Raw genomic sequence first — 26399 nt, 5'->3', positions numbered from 1 at the left:
ATGACTTGGAGCTCCATTGGATCCAGATCATTCTACCTGAGCAGTATGAGTGTGGCTGTTCTGTTTTACAGAGTGAGTTTAGCTGTGTGGATGTGACCATGCTGGTCTTGGGTCAAGACAATAGTTCTAGGCCCCTTCTTTTTATCACTATAGATGTAGCCATGCCATCTCACTAAATGTTGCCAGGTAATATACTCTGTGCTAGTATCTTGTGACAACATTCCTCCCTTTATTTAATTAACGTATTTATGACTTTACAGCATGTAAAGTCTTATTTTTGATCATGGCTTATTTTTTATTTACCAACACAGAATATCATCCATGATTGCATCACCTTTTCACTACTTGTTCCTCACACTCCTCTCTAGTCTTAAGACAGAATAAGCAAATTTTTTGCTGCCACATTTTCTGTCTCTTCCTCCTGAAGACAGGGCCTACCATACAACACTGAAATACATTTTGTCATTCTGGAAACAAAAACCTTATTTGTTTTTTTTGTTTGTTTTTTTTTCTCTGAGGCAAATTTTTGTAACACTTCTTTGTCTTTCATCTCAGTAATTTTGTATGTGTTGCTCTTAACAATGTTAAGAGTTTTCTTTTATCTGAGGTTTCTTTTTATCTGTTTATCTATAAAGAGGTTTCTTTTTATCTGTTCATATGTTAAGATAGAAATAACATTAAATAGAGCATAAGTCATGCGTTTTGGACAGACATGTCTGCCCTCACCGGTGAGAGCAACTACTTAAAAAAATCCCTTCATGTATTTGAATATATACTACAGTGACTGTCAAGTCTACTAAGCAGTTTCTATAACACTCTTCATGTGCAAAAGTTGAACTTGTAAGATCCTGGAACAGGTAGATCTTTTTCCATCTTTAGCAGTAAAAATGACATTCTCAGTGTCTACTTAAAAGTAACATTGGTTGCCCGAACATATAACTTTGTCTCTACCAAATCTTTTTGTCTGGAAGTGTTCTGAGCACTTAAACTATTTCCCAGGAAGGCACTGTACAGCTCTGAGCTCTGCCATATTTTTAATTCAACCTTTCTATAGCATTCTTACATAATGCTTTAGAAGGTTTGATAGTGTTTCTAATGTGTCCCCTAGAGAAACCTTTCATCCTACAAAGAGATCCAAAGACATCTGGTTTTTGAGCCTCTTTTTCCTTCTCTCTCAGACATACAGAGGATGTGATGCATCTCAGCATTGAAACACTGGCTTCTACTCCTTTCAAAGCTGCCACTGCTGCTGCTGAGTCAGCTGGAGGGACTATTAGGCGGGGAGTTTAAGAGCAGCATTCTCTGCCTTCTCAGGGACTGCCTGTGTGTGGCCTGCACAGCGCTTGCAGTCCTGTCCTGCCATCACAAACCGAGATACTCGGATTCCCCCTCGTGGCTGTATACTGCAACTCTCCCTGTTTAAACTACTGAGCTTTAATTTTGGAAACGGGACAGAATTACACATTCTCACAGTTTTTATTACAGAACGTGTATCCATTGTAGACCTTACCCCCAAAATGAGAAATTGTTTAAAATATTTTATTTCAATCAGTCTTTCAGGCTGTCCACGAGCAAAGAAAAGTGGAATCAGGATAGCACAAAGCAAAGAAGACAAAGAAGACCAAGAGCCGATTAGGTGAGAACAAATACTTTCAAAGGACCTTTATACGTTGTATAACAGGTCATATATACAGCTTTTAAGACAAACCCTATTGTTTTATAGCTGTCCAAGAGCAGATGGTTTAAGTGTGAAATAGTTTTGCTTAAGAAAAAATATATAGTTCTCTAAATCCTAAGGAATTCTGCACTGACCCATTGACTTCAGTGAATGAGTTGCAAATCAGGGAGCTGTGCTGATTTATTCTAGCCAAGGATATGATACTCGATTATTTAGAAACAGTTTAAAAACCGTTTAAGTGTGTTTTTCACATGAAATTCAAAAACTAAATCCTTATCTCCTAAAAACAAAACAAAAAAAAAAACTGCAAAATGTCTGTATACTACAGACAAACCATACATGCTAAACAAAGTAGTAATAGGAATATAAAATTGAATATTTATTTGAAATTGCCACTAAGAATCTGACTGCTTATGCAATTTGCGAGAAGAGAAACAAATACGTACAGGCCTTTGTGTTTTCTTGAAAAGTGCTCTGGTATCTGGTGGCTGCTGCACTCAGCAGCTTGAGTGACTGCTCTGAACCATTCAGGACCAGATCCTCCATGTACAGTTGCAGCAATATTGTAGTGCAGGGCAAACGGTGAAGTCACTACCCTTGTTTTGACATGTGCTATGTAGTGGCATACTGATTGAATTATTTTATTTAAGCATTTCATTTTGAAGATTCTAACTTCTTCCTTCTGACCCTGGTTATTTGTTTTTTGGAGGTATATAAGGCAAATGCATGAGGGATACCCAAATAACAGATGAATATGGAACTGCCTTCTTTGATCTCTTTAGACTGTAGCACATAGTTTGTTGTAATCTTTCCAATTCAGAGAGTGTTTAAAGGTACTCCATATTTCTGATGAAGTAGGCACTATGATTTCATATTATTTCTCATAATCTTGACTCCTGATTTTTTAATCTGGCAACATCCTTTCAGTGCAGAAATGGATCACTTTATACCTAACTGTTTATATCTAACACTTTCATGACTTCATACAAGTCTTCTTTAGATTCCGTACACATACTTAAAATGTAACGAGGATAATACTAAGGATCTCTAAGATTATTTATAGACAATTTCCTTACTGAACGTATATCTCACTCCTTTTGTTTCTTATGCATAATATCAAAAGCTGTGACCTCATCCACTGGCTAGCTTCCTTATGTTCCTTCCTTCTGTTTATCAATGAACTTTTTTTTTTTTTTTTTTTTTTTTTTAAGACCACAGTGCATGATTGTTCTTTTCTTTTCATGTCGGGTTTATTTTGACTTTGTTGTAGAGGCTACCAGGTATATGATGGCAAGACAATAAAGTTTATCTCATCTATCTGCTATCCAGATGTCCAGTTCCTGGTTGTGATGGTCAGGGTCATATAACTGGAAAATATGCATCCCATCGCAGTGCATCAGGGTGTCCTCTAGCTGCCAAAAGGCAAAAGGATGGGTACCTAAATGGCTCACAGTTCTCCTGGAAGTCAGTGAAGACGGAAGGAATGTCATGTCCCACCCCAGGATGTGATGGCTCAGGACATGTCAGTGGTAGTTTTCTTACTCATCGTAGGTGAGTGGCTATGGCTTATATTTTTCACTTAAAGCTTATTATTTAAATTATATTTACAAGGTTTGGAATACATTTTTTTTCATGATATTTCTCTGTTCCTTTTTACTTTCATTATTACTTTGAAAAATAGGCTTCCTACATATGTTTTAGGTGACTAAAAATCAAGACTTGTGATTTTTTAAATGCAAGTCTTTGCAGGTAGAGACCTGAATCTGAATCTATAATTATCAGAAGACTGTATGCATGCATGACAATAACTGTAAATATGCTATTGCTTTATTGAGTGACTCTGGACAATTTACTTTAGAATAGACTTTGTAACACACATCTGAATCCACATGATTTTCAGAGATGTTGAACACACTTGATTCCAAAAAAGCATGGAATGAAAGAATTTTCAGGAACCAGTTCTATAAATACAATGTACTTTTCTTATTTGATAATGAAAATGTTCACTCAAAACAGTAAGCAGATTACAGAATAAAAGCCCAAAAAATACAGCAGATTAATTAAAATAACGGAATACAAATATTTAACAAAAGAAATACCAAATCATTTTTTTCATAAACTTAGCAAAAAGAAGAGAATTTCAGTGACGATATTTTTCATAGCTTTAAAGAGATTTGTGGTTAGTCTATTAGGGATAAATTTTGTCCCCTTTTTAAATATTAGATCACAAATAAGCAAGGATATTTTGGGATCTTTATGTTGGACTTGTACCATGGGCATGATTACAATGCCAAGGTAAATCTCTTTTATTCCATAGTAACTAATATAAAACTTCAAATACGTCAAGTCAATGTGCCTAATTTGTTACCCTTCTACAGGCAGACCTCAGCTGAACTTCTGTACCTTTTAGTTAACTAAACCAAACTGTTCTTGTTTTGTACTCAGTTGTAACTATAGAGGTGAAAAGTTTACTACTTCTTACTTCTCATACCTATAATGATTTCCTTTGATTCTTTGGTAACCCTTTATAACTTAACTCAAAAGCCCTACCCTTAATGTAACACCTCCAAACTCTGCAGATATTTATTATGGTTAGGTATTTATTATGGTTAGAGCTGTTTTTTTCTGCTTAGTGTTCATATGGTACCTACGGTGAAGGGATTTTGGTCTATGACCTGAGGTGCTACTCAGGTGGTCAAACATATTAAATAGCCTGCAGCTCACATGGGCTTTAGGGAGTGACAGATACAGAAGCCCTGGCCATTTCTGCAGATGTACATGTGTACATTAAGTTTCTGACTTTCAGTAAAATTTCAGTTTTAATGTTCATATTTCACTTTAGCTTACTTCATAATGGTGTGATATTTATTTGCCTTACAGAGATCTGTCATTAAAATTTTGGAATGATTTTACCTTTAATCGAAGGTACAATATAATTGTAACTATAATAATGTAACTTCCAATGAGTTTTTACATAGAGAAAAGTGCTTCAACAGCTAACCCTAACTTCTAAAAGTTCTAACTTCTACTGATACTAAATCTGTTTTTCAAGATTAAGGGGCAAATGGTATCTAGATTTTTTAACAGGACTGTTTTCATGAAAAAATATATATATATAAAACTTTTTTTTTTTTTTTTTTTTTTTTTTCCAATGGAGAAACCTAAATATGACATTTAGACATGTAGCAGCCATGTGCTTTCTCTGTTATCTTAAATAGAAACTGAGATATGTAAATGTCATGCCTTGGAAGACTAGGTGCTGGGCCATAAGGTCCATTATTGGCAGAGAGCAGCCAAAGATGAAAGGTTGCTTAAAAAGATTCACTGAATTAGACTGATCTTATTTAGCTGTCTTGATTTAACCAAGTGCCAATATTCTAAGTTGCTGTGCGCAAGTTTAACAATTTCTTGAAGCTTCTGTAAGCTAAGGCAATATTAATAACAAGCCATATTATTTAAAACATAATTAATCCCTGTAGAATTCTTAAGATATTGTTAAAAGGGCTTAGTTTATTTGCTCACACAAAGTATCATAAAAGCATAAAATATTTTGAGTTGGTAAGGACCTTTGAAGACTTACTAGTTCCAACCTCCCTGCTATGCCATAGCATGGACATGGACAACACCCTGACATGTTTCACTGATTAGTTTGCTCAAAGCCCTGTCCTGACTTTCAACACCTCCAGTGATGTGGTATCCACAGCTTCTCTGGGCAACCTGTTCCAGTGTCTCACCACCTAAATTTTGTACACCAAATGTCACTAAGTGCACCAACAGAGTGGGATTCCCCTGCCTACAAATAAGTACTTTTTGCCTGAAGTGTTCATTGGGGCATGTAAGATGGCCCTAATGGGCTGGCAAAAATGACAGAAGACCTGTGAGATAATTCTATTCTTTAGTTATGACATCTGAGAACTAAACATGCTATGTAGGATAACTAGAAGGCTGCTAGATGTGTTAAACGAATGTGTGTCCCTACATTCCGGAGCTCCATGGGATGTTTCTCAATATGAAGCTTAGTCCCACATAAGTTGCAGACTATGCATTTCCATCTAAGGATGGAATATACCCTATTTTTTAGCGTATTCCTTTTAATAGGCTATAGTCCTATCCTCTGCAGGTAACAACATTTTGCTATACAGCTGTATGTCTGTAAATCCCAAATGCCACCTGAAAAGAAACTATATTGTGACAGTTACCTACTGAGACCAGGTTTGTGATACTATCTTTTGTAGGTATGGCTGTATTTAGCATGCATAGGGAGAAAACAGAGCTATGAGCTTTAAGTAAGTTGCTAAAACCTCCAGTAAAGTAGTAGTTAAGTTTTCATTTTTGCCAGCACAGCTCACTTCTCTCCTGATAGGATTTTTTTTCCCAGTACAAATACTTCTCTATGAGCACAGTTCTCCAAGTACACATGTTAGTTATATGCAATAGTGTCCCTAATGTGTTGAGATTTTGTAATCCTCCATTTGTAAACAGATGTTAATGTGCTGTTATCCAAGCAATTATCCAAGATGTTAATATGTTGTTATCTGGAAACTGAATAAGCAAACTAACTTGTGAAAATTTTGCCAACCATTGAATCAATTAATATATGTATATATAGACAGAGAGGTTTTTGAGGCAAAGATTTATTAGAGCTGCTGTTACATCTTGTACACAAGGTATAATTCCACTGATAACAATGGACCTGAGAAGATTCATGAATCCGGGTAAATTAGTCCTCCAACTGGTATCATGTTGTCTGGAATTTAAATATATACATAGATTCTTCTGAAGAAGAAATAAGTAGTCAATGGAAAAAGTCACAAACTTCAGTAAACTTAGACTCATACCCTATGAACAAAGGCACTAACAGAGGTTTCTGTTTATTTAATGTTTGCCATTCCTGTTCACAGAAATTCCTGTGAATAGTTTTATTTCATCAAGGAGTTTTGCTTAGGAAACAATGGCAATAGAGGGTTATCAGGAAGGATTTGAAGTACAGGATCTGGAGTATTGTGCTTCACAAAGGAGCCAGTGCCATCATGAAAGGCCACTGTGAAATAAGGTGACCTATTAACAATATGAAAATTAATTGAAAGGCATGTAATCATGGAGTCAGTAAATAGGTAAATGAAATATGTTATACTGAGATGCAACTTGCTTATTATACTGCAGCTTTCCACATTGGTTCTTGCATCATCTTATTTAAGATTTTTCTGGACTGAATAATTTCTAATACTGCAATTAGTGGGGACTTTTTTCAGAGTATGATTGGATATACCAGTCCTGCTCCTTAGCACTGAAGGGTAATATACTTGGGTTGACTTCAGTGGAAATTATAGTCACTAATGCATAGGACAATGTTCCTGTCCCCACCTCTAGCCTATTTTTATTTTAATCACTATTTACCCATTTCAAATTTGGTAATGTAGCTTTCAAATTTCCTTTACCATGGAAAACATCCTCTGGTAGAGCTACAATATATCAGTGATTGTTAATTTTTAAGTATTTTCCCCATTACAAGCTAATGTTTATGTCAGTAATAAACAGAAATTAAAATGAGAAGAAGGAGAATTTTTCTTTAGTGTACCTATATCCTGACTGAAGGCAGTGGGATTCCAAGATCTGCAGACAAGTTTATAGAATAGGATTTGTGTTTGACCAGTGAGAGCACACCATGGGGTTTGCAAAATGCTTAGATATGCTGGAAGGGATTGCAGACATCATCCAGTGTTTTTTCTCTTCTGAAGAAATGTAAGTAGAAATTGAGATGTGGCTATGAGAAACACAGGGCTGTTTGGGGCTATTCATTTTATACATAGGAAGACCTAGTTAATTGTAAGGCTGTCAGAAAGCCTGTAGGAAGACAATAGCAGTGCACTCAGTTCATTCAGCATCTTGTGTATACATCCTGAGGTGAAGGAGCACCAGAGTTTATTTCCTCTGAAAATTCTAGCTGGTCACAGCTCTGAGCTGCACAGCTGCATTGCTAAGCCTGGGAACAGGCAGGTTAGGAAAAGATAAAAACTCAAGGCAGGAATTGTCTTCAGCAGCTGCTTGTAGAAGCAGACTGACACCTACACTCACACAGATCTGCAGAGAACCACTGAATTCCTGTACTCCCAAAGCATCCAGGAAATGATAAATGTCAGGAAAGAAGGACGGAACAGTAGACTTTCATGTGTAGATCCTTTTTCTCATTATTATTTTGCTGGAAACAGACATTGTCTGAAGAAAAAAATGAAATAAAATTTAACATGATCAGCTCCTGAAGGGTAGGCTGCAAGTGCTGCTTATGGACAAATCTCCTGTTGCTCAAGGCTGTAGCTTGAGCCTGTGTCCAAAGAACATCTTACCAAAGGGTTTATCTGGGGGTGGTGTTTGCATGCAGAGTGCTGAAGGGGAAGTAGGTCAATAATCCAGGCACTTCACATCTCCAGATGTGCTAGTGACTGCAAATTTGTTTCTAAATGGTTCAGAGCTTTCAATCTTAGTGCTGGAAGTCATATCCTCTATTACCATCAGTGTTTTTCACCTTTGGCATTTGAAAGCAAGAAAATACTTAGCATTAGCTCAGTGAATGAAGCATTTAGAAACGAGCTATTTGATTACAAAGGGCTACAGAAGCAGACCATGAGAAAAGTCTCTGTGTGGAGCTGACTGCACGTACAGGTGGAAAGTTGTGGTGGCTTTAACCTGCTGGGCAGTCAAACCCTGCTACAATTGCTCTCTCACTAGCCTTCCTTCAAAGAAGGGAGGGGAAGAGAAGAAAGTACACTGGAAAAAAAAAAAAAAAAAAAAAAAAAAAAAGATCAGGGGTTGAGATAAGAATAATTTAGTTAAAGTAAAAAGAAGGAGGGAAAAACATACAAAGGCTACATGGAAACACAGAGAGAGAGAGAAAAAATATTCTCTTCTTCCCATCAATGAACAATGTTCAGCCGTGTTGGAAGAACAGATGTCTTCATAAAAAGAGCCCCCTCTCCTTCCCCTTTCCCACCTTTTATTGCTGAGTGTGACACCATATGGCATGGAATATCCCTTTGGTTAGTTTAGGGCAGCTGCCCTGGTGATGTCCCCTCCCCACTTCTTGCCCACCCCCATCCTGCTTGCTCTGGGGGGTTTGAAGGGAATATTGGTGCTGTGCCAGCACTGCTCAGCAATAGACACAACACTAGTGTGATAACAGGGCTGTTCTAGCTACAAGTGCAGAGCACAGTACTGTATGGGCTGCTGCCGGGAAATTTAACTCCATCCCAGCCAGACCCAGCCAGAAGTATGGGAAAGAAGTTACCCATGTCAAGTTGGAGACAGAGAAGAGGGGCAGTGGCAGCCTAGAATAAAAATGCTCAGGAGGGATGTGGAAGCTGATCATTGCCCCTTGTTAAATGACTGAGCCTGAGAAGAACTCAGATTATTATGATTTTTTAATGTTTTCCACATAGGATTGCAACTTCTGTTATTTTAACAAAATCATTTCTGCAGAGCCTTGGACCTGAAATAGCCTTTGTGTTGATGCAGTATCGTATGAGGCCTGTAGATAAGACAGCAGGATTTACATTACCTTAAGTCATCTAAGATACTAAAATGCTAGTATCTCAGTTCATTTCTCCATTACTCGTCAATTCATGGTGAAATGAAAGTGCCCAGAACTTAGATGGAGGCAATCAGTTCCTAACAGGAATCAGCTCTTTGGAGAATAGTAAGCTTATTTGAAATAAAAGCTAAAATGTAAATAATAATAATAATAATAAATCTATTGTTTACAAATAAAAAAAGAGAAAAGTTCAAATGCTTAACTAAAACAAACAAACAAACAAAAAACTATAATGTAAAGTTAGATCAGGTTATATATATATATAATACAAAGTACTGTGGACTAATCCAAATTAGAGATATCAGAAGATACATAGCTACAGTGCTGTGAGCCATAGTGCAAAAATGATGTATTTCATTATAAAATATTGTGTGTAAAAACAACAAAGAAATAATTGTGAGCATTCTTTAAAACATAAACAATCAAAATGTCGGGATGAATTCTCAGGATGCTCTAAACTTCCAAACATCACACTTACAAGGAATTTGTGTCCAGAAATTACATGTATGGGGAATAAAAGGTTAAAAATACTTATGAAAGCTATTCATATGCTATGTTGAACATGATGCTGAAAGTGGTAAAAACTTTGCAGAAAATAAATTTTTCTTGTTCTACCATTCATGCATTTACTAAACGTAAATACAGTCAGGTTCCAGATGTGTAAAAAGATTTTAATATGCAATGCATTCAGTTATTTGGTTGTACTTATTTCTAGCCAGTCCTCTTGTCAAGTCAACTCTTGTCCTTTGTTTTATTTGTTAGTACAGTAAGTTGACAAATAGACTGCCACAGCTGAGCCAACATTAATTCACTCTTGATTATTATTTCACTAAGTAGTTTTTTTTAAATCTGTTTGTTTTTATTGTTGTTCTTTATTTGTTTGTTTATCTGCCTGTTCTCTCTTTGCCATAGGTTTATTTTGCTGCTTCCTACTTCTTATTTTTTTCCCTAGAAGCAATTCAGCAAGGAGAAAGTCATACAATGTTAAGAGCATGGAAGAATTAACCAAACTCACTGTGTTTGACAGTAATTACAACTAACAGTGACAAGTGTCATCATGGTGACATTACTGAAAGATGAGAGACATGCAAATGTGCTGGCAGATTTCTAAGAAAGCAAGGAGAGAAACATGGAAATTAAGTGTAATAATATATAAACAAAGAAGAAAAATATTAAACTAAAAAATAAATAAAAACAATACAGTCTGATCCAGATTTCCATTCATCACGCTATGCCAAAATGAGCAGTAAAGCAGACCAGGGCACCTTTTAATACCCAGATGTGCAGTGTCTCGTGTCTGTACACCCATTCCTCTATGTAAGAATTACAGTGGCTGTATATAAGCTGTCTTTTGGTGACCGTAGACTGTGATAACCACTAAAATGGTGCCCAGACAATGCTGGGAAGAGTGCTAGTTGGCCTGAGCCTTAGACGTGGCTTGAGGCCATGTCCAGGCCCTGTCTAGTTGAGTAGAGTAGACATCAGTTTTCTAATGTGCTTCTCCTGAGCACCAGCAGAACAGGTCAGTCAGTCTCACCAGCTTTGCTCCTAGCAAGCACCCTTCTTCCCTGCATCCTGCTGCCCTGGACAGACATAATGGCAGAGAAAGGCCTGGAGTGCTCCCCGTTGCCATGCACACAAAATATACCAAGAGTCTGGCACCCAATTGCTAACACTGAACATGTCCAGTCAGAGGCTTATATCTCTGCCAAATCCATGTACACTGTCATGAGGACAGCAGAATGTATCTCTAAACTCAGAACAAGACTTCATGAAATGTCAGGTCTTGCTCCAATTTATAGACAATTAGAAATACTCACTGAATTATTGTTTTTTTCCCCCTCGATATGGACAAAACAATGTATATTACCAAAACAAGGGTATACAAATATATTATGAGAAATTGTTTATTTTTTTTTCCTGTGACATTTGGAAAACAAACAAACAAACAAACAAACAAAAAACAACTGAGCCTGAGGCAGACACCTACTGTGGATGATTGCAGTCAGATCACTTAAAAATTGGCAAAAGTCAGGAGTGACTAAAAGCAAAGCCTGGTCATTGAAGGAGTTAGGCTCTTTAACTGTGGGTAGTTCTTCCAGCTCTTTTCATTACAAGCTGGAAGAAGGATGGAATAACATTATAATCAAATGTACAGTCTATTAAACCGAAAGACTCCTAACAGAGAGCTAATCTAAAAGGACTTAAGAGGCTTATTTACCTTGGGAAAGTCAAAGAGAAAATAATATGAAATTCATACTAGAAAAAGCAGACAGTACCATATAAGCAAGAAAAATCATTTTGCTGAGCAGAGCTGACAAATGACAGCAGACAGTAATTTGTACATGTGCTGCAGTGGCACATCTCCTTGATTCCAGGCACTTTAGCAGAAACTCTCAGGTTATGAGCCTTTTTGTCCTCATTACAGACATAGCCTATAAAAAAAAAAAAAAAAAAAAAAAAAAAAAAAAAAAAGTAGAGATCACTGTATGGACTTTTAGATTTCATGTGGGACAGATTTTCCTCTTGAAGTACTTTTTTCTCTCTGTTGTTTAGTGTCATGCCTAGAGAAACTGTGCTTCATTTTAAAGTGTCTAAAGTTAGCAGGGCTTGGTCACTAAACAGGTCATTTGAAATTTTTGCCCGCCCAAGAAAATTAATCAGAGACATTTAACTAGAGATACACCTTACCTATTTATACACATGGAAGTCTCAGCCTATTTTTTCCTTCACAACATTATGTGCCGTGTTTGACTGACCAGTAAATTCACTGGTCTTCAGGTCATCTGTCCTGTTATGTGCAGTCACAGAACAGGAGAAAGGCTGATAAATTTTCCAGTAACCAAAGCTGGGTCCCCAGCTCCAAAGAGACTCTGCTCAATGGTGCTGTATTAAGTGCACACTCCTTCCCTGCAACTTAACAGGTGCTAGGGCCACCTGAAAATCACAGAACATGCTGCAATGTCACCTGAGAGTAATGAGGGATTTTTGAACAGCTATTACATCATTGGACAACAGACAAAAACCCTTTCCCTGTTCAGGGATGATACAGGTCAACACTCATTAGCAGATGTGAGAAGCCCACCCACAGAGCCTCTTTGCTGAATAAGCAACTTCAATGAACAAAAATTGATGTAAATTTGCCTCAGGAGTATCCATGCCCAGATGAAGGGCAAATTTGGCAGTGTTCTTAAAGTTGCAGCATTTTGAGATTCAATAACCCTTTTTTTTCCTGTTGTATATTTTTGCCCCAGGGCAATTCCTTTCAAACTGAGCCTTCTCTAAGAGCCTTTTCTCTCAGCTTGGCAATGTCCACAGTTCTGCATATTTTCTGTTTTGTTTTATTTATTTATTTATAACTTGATTTTTATTTTATTATTTTTGGGGGGGGGGGATAGGCATAATTAAGCTATAAAACTATTTTACCTTTTAAATCTTGAATAAAAAACAAATACTCTCTCAGTTTGTGGGTATCATGACCATTCACTCTATTGTTGTCCATTTGTTGCTTGACCAACCTGATTTAATGCTACTTTAACCCTCCCCTCCAAGATAGAGAAAGTCTTTACAGGAAGTCTTTCTCAAACAGCGATCTGGTATCATTAAAATATTGAGAAGTTTACATTTTGTTTTTAATCATAATACCTATATTTCTTCTTTAGCCACTTGAGTTGTGTTTTGATGCTTCTAAGTTCCAGAACCAATGCAAGATTTATTTAAACAAAATCAAATCTCAGCTACTTTCTTTAGCAGCTTCAGAAAACAGCATGGATTAGAAGCTGCCACTTTCCACATTGCATCAGGCTTTTAGTCCTCTTAACCTGTATTTCCCTCATGACTGAAAATTTAAGTGAAAGTTCTTCTACACCAGCACTGAGTGAATTTCAGTGAAATGTAAATGCACCCAAAATTCTTTAGACAGAAACACAAACACAAACAAAACTACCTTGTTTGCAGAACCTTTCTACTGCTAACAATCCTGGACTACATCAGTCTGGACTTTGCAGTTCAGTAAGAAGCTGGGGATAAGCCAGTCACCCTTGAGAGTAAATAAAAATGAATGTTGGGCAGGGAGGGTTTCTGTTATTTCTGCTGGAGTTGTTCATAGAGTATTTCATCTTTTCAGGTGTGTAGCAGAGTTTACTCATGGGAATAAGGAAATCTCTACAGCTGATACCCCTCAACATAGAAAGAAAATTAATGAATGGCTCGTGGGTTTAATATTAAACCAAGGAAAGGGCCACTTTGATCACTGAGTTTGATCACTTAACTTGAACTTCAAACATTACTAAAACATCTCAGAAGCTTAGTTGTAAGAGTAAGGTTTCATCCATTAACAAAATGAAGCAGTAGTTTTCAGTGTGAACTATATTTCCCAGCATTTCAAAAAGATTTAATGTGGGGCTTGTTTTGGATCTATCTCTAGTCAGCAGAGGTCCCATTCTCTTTCTTTAGTCTGTGGATGATGCTACTTGTAATAAACAGGAAAAATGTTTCATTTTCTTAGCTTTTGAAAAAAAAAAAAAACAAAAAAAAACAAAAAAAAAAACACTGTAGTAGTGAATCTATTAACATCTTATAATGTTTATAAAGTTAGCGCTCAGGATGCTTTTTGGTTACTCCAGATTAAGCCTCTGGGTTCTTTATTTCCTGTTCTTTCTCTGTAAACTTCAGCACTTGACACACCAAATATAAAAGTTGCCTTTTATTTGACCTATGTCTCCTCCTTTCCCACATCCCTACTTCCCTCTTTGGAAATGTTTTCTTCACTTGACAGGACAAGTACAATTCCTTCAGCTTCAAGATGGACCAGACTACATCTGTCTGCTGAGGCAAAAAAATAAAAATAAAAATAAATAAAAAAGTTAACAGAGCACAGCTGGAACCCAGATAACTAAAATCAGTCACCCAGACAATTACTCCACTTGATCAATGATCCCTCCACTCAGCTAGCCTTTCTTGTTTGTATCCCTAAATACAGTGCAATTACATTCTTGAAGAAGTTCAGCATTTTAGCCCACATTTCTTTGTTTTAAACTAGGTTTCTTGGTAAACTTGTACTAAGACTGAGATATCCCTTTCAAACTGTTTTTTTCTAAATCCAGTGAATATAATTCTAGGCATAGGTTGCAGAAATGTTACCAGATTCCTAAACAAGAAAGAAAATGAATTCTTCACTTTGTGTTCAATACTTAACAAATGTGATCACCATATATGTGTATATATATATTTGTGGTGCATGCATATATACTTTATCCTAATTTGTGCATATAAGTCTTTCTGCATAACTTGCAGATGACTGGGTTTCACAGAATCAGAGAATCATGAAGGTTGGAAATGATCTCAAAGATCATCTGGTCGAACCTTCACCCTACTACCAATGTCACCCACTAAACCATGTCCCTAAGCACCACGTCCAATCTTTCATTGAACACCCCCAGGGACAGTGACATCACCACTTCCCTGGGCAACCCGTTCCAATGCCTGACTATTCTTTCTGAGAAAGAATATCTCCTAATATCTAACCTAAACCTCCCTTGGCGCAATTCAAATGCATTCCCTCTAGTCCTATCACTAGTTACTTGTGAGAAGAGACTGACCCCCACCTCCCCACAACTCCCTTTCAGGTAGTTGTAGAGAGCAATGAGGTCTCCCCTGAGCCTCCTCTTCTTCAGACTAAACAACCCCAGTTCCCTCAGCCACTCCTCATAGGACTTGTGTTCCAGGCCTTTCACCAGCTTCGTAGCCCTTCTCTGGACACGCTCCAGGGCCTCGATGTCCCTCTTGTAGTGAGGGGCCCAAAGCTGAACACAGTACTCAAGGTGCGGCCTCACCAGAGCTGAGTAGAGGGGAATGATCACCTCCCTGGTCCTGCTGGTTACACTATTCCTGATACAAACCAGGATGCCATTGGCCTTCCAGGCCACTTGGTCACACTGCCGGTTCATGTTCAGGTGAGTATCAACCAACACGCCCAGATCCTTTTCCTCTGCACAGCTTTCCAGCCACTCTGCCTCAAGCCTGTAGCATTGAATGGGGTTGTTGTGAACAAAGTGCAGGACCCAGCACTTAGTCATGTTAAACCTCATCCCATTGGCCTCTGCCCATTGATCCAACCTGTCCAGGTCCCTCTGCAGGGCCTTCCTACCCTCTGGCAGATCAACACTTCCCCCCAAACTGGTGTCATCTGCAAACTTACTAAGGGTGCACTCAATTCTATCGTCTAAATCATCAACAAAGATATTAAAGAGGATGGGCCCCAGCACCAACCCCTGGGGAACACCACTGGTGACCGGTCACCAGCTGGATTTCACTCTGTTCACCACCACTCTCTGGGCCCAACCATCCAGCCAGTTTTTAACCCAGCATAGAGTGTACTTGTCCAAGACATGGGCTGCCAGCTTCTCCAGGAGAATGCTGTGGGAGACCGTGTCAAAGGCTTTGCTGAAGTCTGGGTAGACTATATCAACAGCCTTTCTCTCATCCACCAGGCAGATTACCTGGTCATAGAAGGAGATGAGGTTAGTCAGGCAGAATTTGCCTTTCATGAATCCATGCTGACTGGGCCTGTTTTCACAGTATTTTATCACAGTATTTCATAAATTATTGCAGAGACTTGCTTTCAAGGATGATATGCCAGACTGCACTTTTTTTTCTTCTTTTTTTTTTTTTCCTCAAGTTAGAGATTAAGCCTGACAGTAGAAATTCAGTGAGAACCAAAAGGCATGGCATCTTAAGAAGACATGGTGCTAATGACCAACTGGCTATTGGTGACTTGTCTCTGTGGCAGCAGCAGCTCACAACTCCTGCTGAATCAGAAATTCAGAGGGAAGAAAGAGCTGGGTATTGGTGCTTCTCACAGCCACACCTAAAATGCTGTAGCTTCAAGCCCTATGGCATCCACAATCCGACAGAGATAAATGATGTGTCAGTATGTTTATACTGTATTCATTACAGACAAACCCCCAGCAATGTCAGTAGAAAGCTTTATTATTTTTTTTATTATGAAATCTCAACTATGTTTGTCTTATTTTGCGTGATTTCTCATGTGTATGAGAATAATGGCAGCAGCAAGGGAGAAAACTGTGATTATTTTTACAAGATCTTTACTAGAGTGAACAAGCAGAAGACTTCCGTATTTGTTTAAAAGTCAGTGCAAGTTTTATTAAAAAATAATAAAAAAATAAACCATACCAGGATTTCATACTAATTTCACTTGTAATAGAAAGCCACACAGGCATCAACTATAAAGACTTTAAATTTGATATTATCCTTATCAAAACTACTAGCTAGCATGTTTGTCTTGGTCTTTTTTTTTTTTTTTCTTTTTTTTTCTTTTTTTGAGATTCTTACAGCATATTTTCCTTAACTCTTTGTTGTGTTTTAATGCCAACTGGCAGGTAAGTCCCAGACAGTCACTAGCTGACTCCTTGCCCAGTGGGATAGGGAAGAGAATCAGAAAGGTAAAAGTGAGAAAACTCATGGGCTGAGATAGACAACTTGATAAGTAAAGCAAAAGGTGTGTGCACAAGCAAAGCAAAATAAGGAATTCATTCAATACTTCACTTTGGCAGGCAGATGTTCAGTCCTTTCCAGTAAAGCAGGACTCATCATGTACAGTAGTTACTTGGGAAGACAAACGCCATCACTCCCAATTTCACCCCCTTTTTTCTTCTTTCCCCTAGTTTTATTGCTAAGCATGATGCCACACGCTGTGGGACATTCCTTTGGTCAGCCTGGGCCAGCTGTCCTGGCTGTGTCCCCTCACATCTCTTGGTGCACTCCCGTCCTCCTCTCTGGTCGGGCAGCACAAGGAGCAGAAAAGTCCTTGGTTCTGTGTGAGCACTGCTCTGCTACAACTGAAACATCCATGTGTTATCACCACTTTTTCATCACACATCCAAAACACAGAATCATGTGAGCTACTAGGAAAATTACTAAGAAAATTACTCTATAACCAGTATAAAACCTGTATACTGGTTTTACATAAACCAGTATACTCTTGAAGTGCTGAAATGGAATTAACTTCTACTCTTTTGTACAAGTAAAATCTAATGATATTTGAGACAAATAAAATCATACCTGCTCTTTTTCTGTCTCCAGAAGTATTCTTCTGTCTTCTTCTATCCCCAGTAGTTTAGTAGTCTCCTATAAAATCTGGAGCTACTCCCAGTCTCACAGGAATCTCAGCTGAAGCTTTTTGGTTAATTTACCACATAGTGAGGTTCAGCTTTTGTACAACAGTCTGCTTTTTCTGGTGTAACGTTGACTTAGCCCTTTTCCTCCTCTTATCTTTCCATACGTCCTGTCCTCTTTTGGTGGTTTTCAACTTAAAAAAAAAAAAAAAGGCAAGTAAGTAGTAAGTACCTCTAGGACAAGTAAGCATAGTCAAGAAGATGCAAAGGAAGAGCTAGAATGTCCTTGTAGAGTAGAAATTCCCCAAAGTCCTAAGCTACTTTTTGAATGATTTGAAGTAGTTTTAGGTAACCTAACAACAGAGCTGGGCAAAGAGGATGCATATAGCTATCTTGTTTTATCTATTTATGAGGAATGTAGCCAAGTGAAATATACTTTAGTATATTTTTCACTGAAATTCTAAGTGCCTGGAAAGTGAACTGACATTACCATATACTATTAGTGGAGAGATAGATTTGCTAATAAAGACCTGCAGAGGAAGCTGATGGCATGGTCTGACTTTGGCATCTTCCCATGTGTTGAATCTGTTACCTCTGGGAGTATAGAATGTTCTCTTAAATTAAGCAAAGCTATAGGAAAAGTCAGGAGCTTCTGTTCATACATGACCTCTTCTAAAGACAAGAACATAACAAACTAAAAGTACTCATAGCACTGCAATGATGCACATGTTAAAGCCATGTGTGTAAAGAGCGCAAATGTCAAATGAGTCTCTAGTCAGGTATTTGGGGACACAGTATCATGGAAAGAAAGACATTTTAGTCAAAGTCATCCTTCACCTGTGCCTATTAGATCACTAGTGAGGAAGAACACAAGCTGTTTAGGTGCAGGATCCAGAAGCCTCTGCATCCTCCCTAGTAGACCTTCTGCCTTTCCCCTCACTAGCTCATGTCTCATCTGGGTGCACAGTGCCTCTAGGAGAAGGCAGGAAATCTATGTAAAGCAACTCTCCCCCAGTTCCTGCAGGACCCAGCTCTTTCTATTTCAAGTTTAGGCAGAAGACACCTGTTGCCAATATGCCTGAATTGCAGCAGAGGCATAGGTGATATATCCTACCCTTCCAACAGATAGATTTCCAAAGGTGATAGCACAGGCCAGAGACTGCTGGTACTAGGTAGCTGGAATGTGACCGCTCTGTTTTTGAAAATTAAGAAAACTTAATAGTGTAAATATAAGACATTATGCCTGGGGCCACAGCATGAGAACATAATCTGAAGAGCCCAGAGTATACGTACTAGTAGAGGTAGCCTTTCAGACAAGCTGGGAAGGTTAGGCAGTCCTGCAAGCTAGGTGTGTCTGACTGGACCCTGGGAATAAGATGGGCACTAAAGGTTGGATGTAAGCATACTGAATGTCACAGTAAATTTCTAATACTTGTGACTATACTTTTAATTATTCCATAATTTCAGGTATGTGCAATTCAGGCATCCAGGTTTCATGTTGCTCTATGTAGAGTAGGAATACTGAACTTATGGGCTGTTTTGGGGGATAGTTTTATTTTGAGGGTTTACCTAGCTGTTAAGACCTTTAGAGAGGAAAAGAGTGAGGATCAAAATAAGAGTAAACTAATGCAGTTGTTTCAATGCCTAATGATCCTAACTCCTGAAAAAGAGTAAGGAAAAAATATGAGGAGATTCATTAAATAAGATGATACAAAAATAAAGCCAATTAAATGATGCAGAAACTTTGCATATACTCTTATCTTTCATTCCTTTCCCTGCACCGATGATTTTTTCCCGGAATACCTATTCCTCTCTTCCTTCATATTCCTCAAGATTCCCTTTGACACTTCAAGAGGAAATTTGTTTATGGTTATGCAGTGGGGCTGTAGCAGAGCTTGGAATAATACGCTTGCATCCAACCATGTAGGCAACAGTAAACAGTTACTAAGTCTTGCTATTTCTTGACAGTACCGGTATTGTTGTATTATATATCTTTTCAGTAATGGCTCTGGATTAAAAAAAAAAAAAATGCTAGTTTTTCTTCTGAAAAAATATTTAATTTTTAGACATTTTTCTGGTAAAAGTTTACTTCTTTTAGATGGCTGCACTTGATAATAGTAGTCCAGGCTTTTTAGAGAAACCTTTTCAATAATTAAACATTATACTTAAATCAGAAGACTTCTTTTTTTTTTTTTTTTTTTTTTAGTGAGAAGCTGGGTCTATACCTCAATAAATGCTTTTAATTTTTCTTCCTCAGAAATGTATTCCATATTGCAGTGATATTATCAGTATGCTGTGAGATGTGTGTATCATTATTCAGTTTCAGTGGTTATGAAATCTTGAATGTAGAAGAAATATGGAATTGTTTAGCAAGGTTCAAAAGTTTTCCATCTTGAAATCAGATTGAATATATATTTCATCTTACCTGTGATAGTGTGTTAAAGACATGATTTTGAAAATGTAGGTAGTTTGGTGTATACAAATATACGTGAAATAGGGAGCACTTTCTAATCATTATTTTTAATTTAACAACAAGCCTTCTAAGACCACATTTGCTATCAAACTATTTTGTACAATGTAATAAGAAACTTAGTATTTTGGCAACATGGGGGATGAGCATTAACTGAGTCTACATACATAAGTGTAACAAATGTACATCATAAGAGAGATATATCCCAAAACAAGATTGTTTTTAGGGGAATGACTTTTCTTTGGGTTCAACAGAAACTAACATGCAATTACTGCTTTTTCAAGAAACAATTTATGTGGCTTCATAGGTGATATTCAGAAAGAGAAGCATAGCTTATAAGGGTTAGTTATTTGGATGCAACCGGTAGCTCATGTCCCCTTCTGTCAGCATTCAGGTACCTGTTTGGACACGTGAATTAAAATGTGTGGAAATTCAAAGAGTGGGCATGTAAATCCAAGGGGCAGTATTTGCACAGAAACTATTTTTAAAATATAGCTTTTTAATAAGAGCATTGCAACTTTAGAAAATAGGACTGTTGTTCCCTAGTTTATATTTTACAAGATATATCTGACTTTTATATTAGCTGTCTATATAAAAAGAATTTGGATGGAAGAATAAAACCATGAAATCACTACTGGTAAGTCTTTTTTTTTTTGTCTTTTTTTTTTTTTTTCTGATTAACACACTCTTTCAGTGCTGGGCAGTGATAATAAACTGTCTCTAATACTGTTTTTATTACAGTTTTGGATTACAGATTTATTTTCAATGACCAATCAAAATTAACAGGCTCTTTACTGTTCACAGTTTATCAGGATGCCCCAGAGCTACTTCGGCAATGAAGAAAGCAAAGCTGTCTGGAGAACAAATGTTAACAATAAAGCAGCGGGCCAGTAATGGTAAATTTTTAATCATTACCTTTTTTAATATTACTTCTTTGTAAGCTAAAGTTAGCACTACTCTATGGGCTTTTTTCTGTTTGTGTAAATCTTTGTAGTAAAAACAGTGAATTCACTGTCAGTAGAATTGAAACTGGGCTTTATGCTGTGGAAGTCTGAGGCAACAGTGGAGTGGGACAGACAGGTTTGTTGTGCCTATATAGATCTAAAACACTAAAATATTTCTAAGTAGAATATATGATTGTAATTTTCCAGTTCATATCTCATTCACCAAGGTGGATAGGTGGTCGTATGTTGTTGCAGGATTCAAAAATTATTAAAATTATAATAAATTATTAAAAGCATCAGACAAATCACAATATCCTAATGCATCAACAATATTTCACAGTGTTACAAATTATTTTAAAAACACTGTCATATAAAGAGAGCATGTTAAGATATTTTCTTTTCCTCCAGATCTATAAATGGACATAATCTTTCAAATAAGTTACATATGACGGTGCAGCAGAATTTGTTGTTACGTGTACCTTTCTTTTAATTCATAGTTAAAATCAGAATATAAAAAGAGAAAGGGTGTCATTGATTCTCTGGGCATTTTCATCACTCTATTGGAAAATTATTGCAATTTTTAAAAGTAGTGGGAAAGCACATTGTTTTAACTTCAGAACACAAGGTGGAAGAAAGTTTTATTTATATATTTTTTCTTTTGTATTATGACTTGAAATAAATTTAATTTCAAATATGGAAATAATTAATTTGCTAAACTACGTTTTAAAGCTTAGTTATTTTAACACCCCTTTTATTCTTATATCACATAGGTATAGAAAATGATGAAGAAATTAAACAGTTAGATGAAGAAATCAAGGAACTAAATGAATCCAACTCCCAGATGGAAGCTGATATGATTAAACTCAGAACTCAGGTAACAGTTTTATGAAGCCCTAAATTCAGATGCTTTTTCTTAAAAAAAATATTAAAAGAAATATGGAAAATAAATTGTAGCCTTTCATATTCCTCACATATGTTAGCGATTTATAAAATCAGTAAACGATATCCATTATGCAATTTTCTCATCAGTTACAACCATGGGAAAAGGAAAAAAACCCTTAGCAAATTATACTGTCTAAAACAGTTGCCAGGTCAGCTTTGTATTTCCCCTTCGTAAGGCTCTATACACATTTGGGGCTTGTTCCTGATGATCTCTTGAGGTCCCTTGCAACCCTACAATTCTGTGATTCTGTGATTTCTAATAGCAGTTAAAATGTTAGGTTAGATTATGGTTATTAACATAAGTTGCAAGATAAAGGAGCCCAGATGAGTAATATGCTTTTTGTCAGGTTTGTGTTACAAAGGAAATTTAGATAGGGAAGTGAATACCTGTTTCACTTCATTGTTTAGTACGCTAACCCTTGGCAGCAAAAGTGGTTTCACAAATCCAGCTTAAATCCTTTTAGGTTCCCCATAAATCTATTGAAAACAAGGAAAAGCTAACATTAGACTATTTAAAACCTCATTTTATTATCCTTTTTCACCAGTCCTATCACTGAATGGAAAAGGAAAAAGAAGGAAATTAATTGAATTTCTTCCCTGACATTTTCCATTGTCCAACTTAGTGTCTGGTGCTGTTGTCTACACATGATTTGAATAAAGACAGTAAGCTTTGCCACAGTTCTCACTATTTATCAGTCTTTAGTCCCATAATCATAGTCATTGAATGCCCATTGATACTGATAGAGATAGAGATGACTCTTCCATGCTACTTCTTTGTGTACTGCTTGCAGAGAAGGGTCCCATGTCCATTGTCCTCATCCTCTTGTATACTCATAAACAAGGGCAGGATATGTCCCTTTCAGCCTATTTTTCTTTGACTTCTAAGTGTTAGCCAAATTTATATTGCACTTCATATAACACTTGACCTGTGTTTCACACAGTTTTCTTATGTGATCAAGTATAACTGAGGGTAATTAGGACAAAATCTGCAAGAATGTAAAGCAAGACTAATCAGTGGCAGAAAACAATATATATAATATTGGCAGGATTTCATCCCAAGTTTTGAAGCTGGCACCTTGGAAGCTGCCATTTGTTTTCTTTTGCTTAATACTGTGCTTTAGTCTATTCACATAGACTGATTTGGCTGAGATTTTAAAAAAAACTTCAAGCAGTTTGGCTAATTTAAAATGTATTTGAAGTAAATGCTCCAGTTTCAATAACTTTCTGCATTTTTTTTGTGTCCATATAAATTAAAAAATATATATAAAGCCATGAAAACACTATCATAGACATGAAATATGCATTAATTTTAATAGATTTAGCTAGTAGTTTCACATCAAGTTTTGACCTGAAATGAGTACAGAAACTGTACATCAGTAATCTCAGTTCCAGCTTTCACACCTCAGACTTTGCATATTCTTAGGAAATCAGATAAGGCCCTACCTGGGAGCACTGCATAGTGCTGGAAAAAACAAAACAAAACAAAAAACAAAAACTCAACTGATGATTTTACTTGAACTTTGATCAAGTTCAAAGGATGTTTTTCACACCTTGGTGCAACAGATTAAGGAAAAGGGTAAAATGATTGGCAATGAAACATACTGTCATTAAAATAATTAGAATTATGGAAAATAGAGCTAGAGGAGACCTTGAAAGGTTATTTTATCCACCTGTCTTCTTCCGTCCCTGCTCTGTAGCTCTTCCTAAGCCAGTTCTGGCAGATGCTTGTCTACCTGTTCATTACTGCCTACAACATCAGAGATTCCCCAGCCACCCTGGGCAGTCTGGTCTAATACTCACCAGTTCTAACCCAAGTAGCTACTGATGTCTATCAGAAAATCCCAGCTGAGTCAAACTTCACAAAAATTTGGAGGCTTCAGTTTTGAATTACTGCACTCTCCTAAGATAAGAAATTTACATTTCCAACACATAGTTTTATCATTATCAATCTATTAAGAAGATCAGAGTCAACATTTCCCTCTTTTTTCAACAGTAAAATTATATTAAGTATAATAAAATGTTTACTGATAAACCTTTAAAAAAAAAAAAATGTACAGCTTGTATTTTAATAAAACTTCACAGGTGGGAAATACACAATGGGAAAATAGTGGCAACTGTGAACACCAGAACTAGCAAAAGTTACGTTTCATATGTATTTTCATCCCATATGATTGTAAATGCCAGTGAAAGTTTTTCCTACACATGGGACTTCCCTTCCATATAGAATTTTTTATATTAAATACAGTGAGAAGTCATGCTGTAGACTTTTTCTCAGTTGGGACATTCATAACATTCTCCTCTACTCAGCTGCCCTTTTGATAAGACTTGGAAAAAGGCATTTTTAAATTAATATCTTCTAGCTTTTTTTTTTTTTTTTTTTTTTTTTTAATTTTACGTTCCAGTCTGAAAGTATGAGAGGGGTACAAACACATAAAAGTTGAGGGAATGGGAGGGGAAGAAAAATCTGCAAATAATTTTCAGATAGTCAGCATGTGACATGGCACAACACACTGGAAAAAAAAAAAAAAAATCTGTTCAGGTGGTAGTGCTCAACTATAAATTTTTATAGATTTTCTAGCTGCTTAAATTATCATGAGACAGCAGCACCATGTCATACTTAAATGGGCCTTCATTGACCTCAAGCTCTTCATGTTGGTTTGTAATATAAAAAACAGCTTTTAGGGTAAATATCGGTACAACTGACTATAACAAGCACCTATGAATGATGCTTTGTGTCTGCATACAGAGTTGCTCTCTAACATGCACAAGCTGAAAGCAAAACAAGAGAGGAGAATGTGTTTCCAGTTCCAAAGATGAAGAAAAGTATTTTGTCTGCTATAATATGTTGTAGAAATAACTCAACATCAATTAATTATGACAGATCAAGCCCCTGCAATACTGACAGGTTGGATTAATTGCTATATATACAACTGCAGTCAAAGTCAGAGCTACTTAAAGATTATGTTGCCACATCTCTTGTCAAAGTTATGTCTATCAACCAATTAGTTATATTTCCATAAGCAGAGTAAAACTCTGGATCTACAATAAAACTCAAGGCATCTAACAACCTGATTTTGACAGGATTATGACAGAAATTGCCAAAATTTAGTGACCCTAGTCAAGTTAATATTCACATAACCTTTTCCCCTTCTGCCTGCTACTATTGCACAAACACAAACTTTAGCTCAGTGTTTAAATTCTATTGATTCTTTCCACTGTTCACTCTCTGTGCCAAAGTAGAAATGGATTAAGCTTATTTTGGGAATTTAAAACCTTGTGTTCTTTAGCATTTTTTCCACTTCTCTGGCTTCTTTTTCTGCCCTCTTGTCAATGCTTATTTTAACCTACACACACAAGCACACACTGCATAGTTTGTAATAACTGTTAACAGTTGTCATCCAGTGTGGAAAGTAAGGACAAGTCTCTAAAGAAAAGTGCTAACAGGTACGAGTGAGCTCTTCATGTGCTCTTGATGGGTTGAACATAATCCAATGCTCATCTGAAATCCTTATATTTTTCTTAGTTCTGTGCTCTGCATGAGCTTGGTAAGTTGCTTCTGCAATGCTCAAGCCCAGCACCACACAAGACTGGAGATATTTTGTGGCTCGTCACCTGGGAACACCAGCAGCACATACTCTCAGTTGTATTCAAAAATCCACTCACTGCTCCAAAAATCCACTCACTTCACTGTGTGGAAATTTTCTTCAGTTTTGCAAGTTGTATTTATTAAAACACATTCAGAATTTGTATATACATTGAAATATTGTGCATTGTTCAGCTTTCAAAAGCAACCCTGTGAATTTGCACAGAATCAAAATACGGTTACAAAGAGCTGAACACTGGCAGCAAGGAGTGCATTTTTAACTAGCAATATATGTGTTGCAAAAAAATATATAGGAAATAAGTTACTTACTGTAGAATGTCCCCTTGACTAGGAGCATGGTAAACTAGTAGGAGTGGAAGTGTTAAACCACATGGAGGAATGTGCAGAACTAAGATCCTTTGTAATGTCTTTCAATTTAAAAAAAAAAAAAAAAAAAAAAAAAAAAGGCTCTAAAACAGTGGAACTAAATCCAAAAATCCAAGTCAATTCATTATTGCCAATATTAAAAAGACAAGCCATTAAACAACTTACATTTGGAACTAGAAACCTTTTACAATTATAAGAATTGTAGACTCAAGCAAGCCATTTTTAGTTTCAGTGAATAATCTTATAATTTTTCTCTCCTTTCTCTGGTGTATTTGTTATCACTCCCTTTGATGAGCACATGCTTAATAATAGCTTGCCTTATATTACATTGTACACAAATTTGTCCATTTTAGATTACCACAATGGAGAGCAACCTGAAGACGATAGAAGAGGAGAATAAAGTAATTGAACAGCAAAATGAGTCTCTTCTTCATGAATTGGCCAATTTAAGCCAGTCTTTAATTCATAGTCTAGCTAATATCCAGCTGCCACATATGGTAAGTGATTGAGAGCACTAGTTAAGGAATTTGGCGATCTTCAGTTCACTTCATACAATAGATGTCTTTTTTATGTTTATATCAACCAGTTGGATATTTGTGGTAACAACACTGAAACCATAAAGATACATTTAACTGCTAACAAAGACATGGAGGGCCTGTTCCAGTGTATCCTGTA

At 36.7% G+C, this 26399-nt stretch overlaps 1 protein-coding gene across 16 annotated transcripts in view; it reads left to right on the top strand.

Moving 5' to 3' along the window:
* MYT1L (myelin transcription factor 1 like) overlaps window positions 1–26399 on the top strand; it is a 327925-nt gene that overhangs the window by 301195 nt on the left and 331 nt on the right. For 11 of the 16 annotated variants that reach the window (XM_035321970.1, XM_035321971.1, XM_035321972.1 and 8 more), the window contains 5 exons: window positions 1553–1636; window positions 3008–3229; window positions 20673–20764; window positions 21583–21692; window positions 26078–26221. In XM_035321970.1, coding sequence (XP_035177861.1) covers window positions 1553–1636; window positions 3008–3229; window positions 20673–20764; window positions 21583–21692; window positions 26078–26221 — 652 coding nt within the window. The remainder of the gene's footprint in view (window positions 1–1552; window positions 1637–3007; window positions 3230–20672; window positions 20765–21582; window positions 21693–26077; window positions 26222–26399) is intronic. The other 5 variants (XM_035321980.1, XM_035321976.1, XM_035321979.1 and 2 more) reach the window with 1 other exon arrangement.

The sequence above is a fragment of the Oxyura jamaicensis genome, chromosome 3 (assembly GCF_011077185.1).
Source record: "Oxyura jamaicensis isolate SHBP4307 breed ruddy duck chromosome 3, BPBGC_Ojam_1.0, whole genome shotgun sequence".
NCBI classification, from domain to species: domain Eukaryota; kingdom Metazoa; phylum Chordata; class Aves; order Anseriformes; family Anatidae; genus Oxyura; species Oxyura jamaicensis.
The sequence above is the reverse complement of the archived record's forward strand: the minus strand, read 5'-3'. Positions and strand labels throughout refer to the sequence as shown.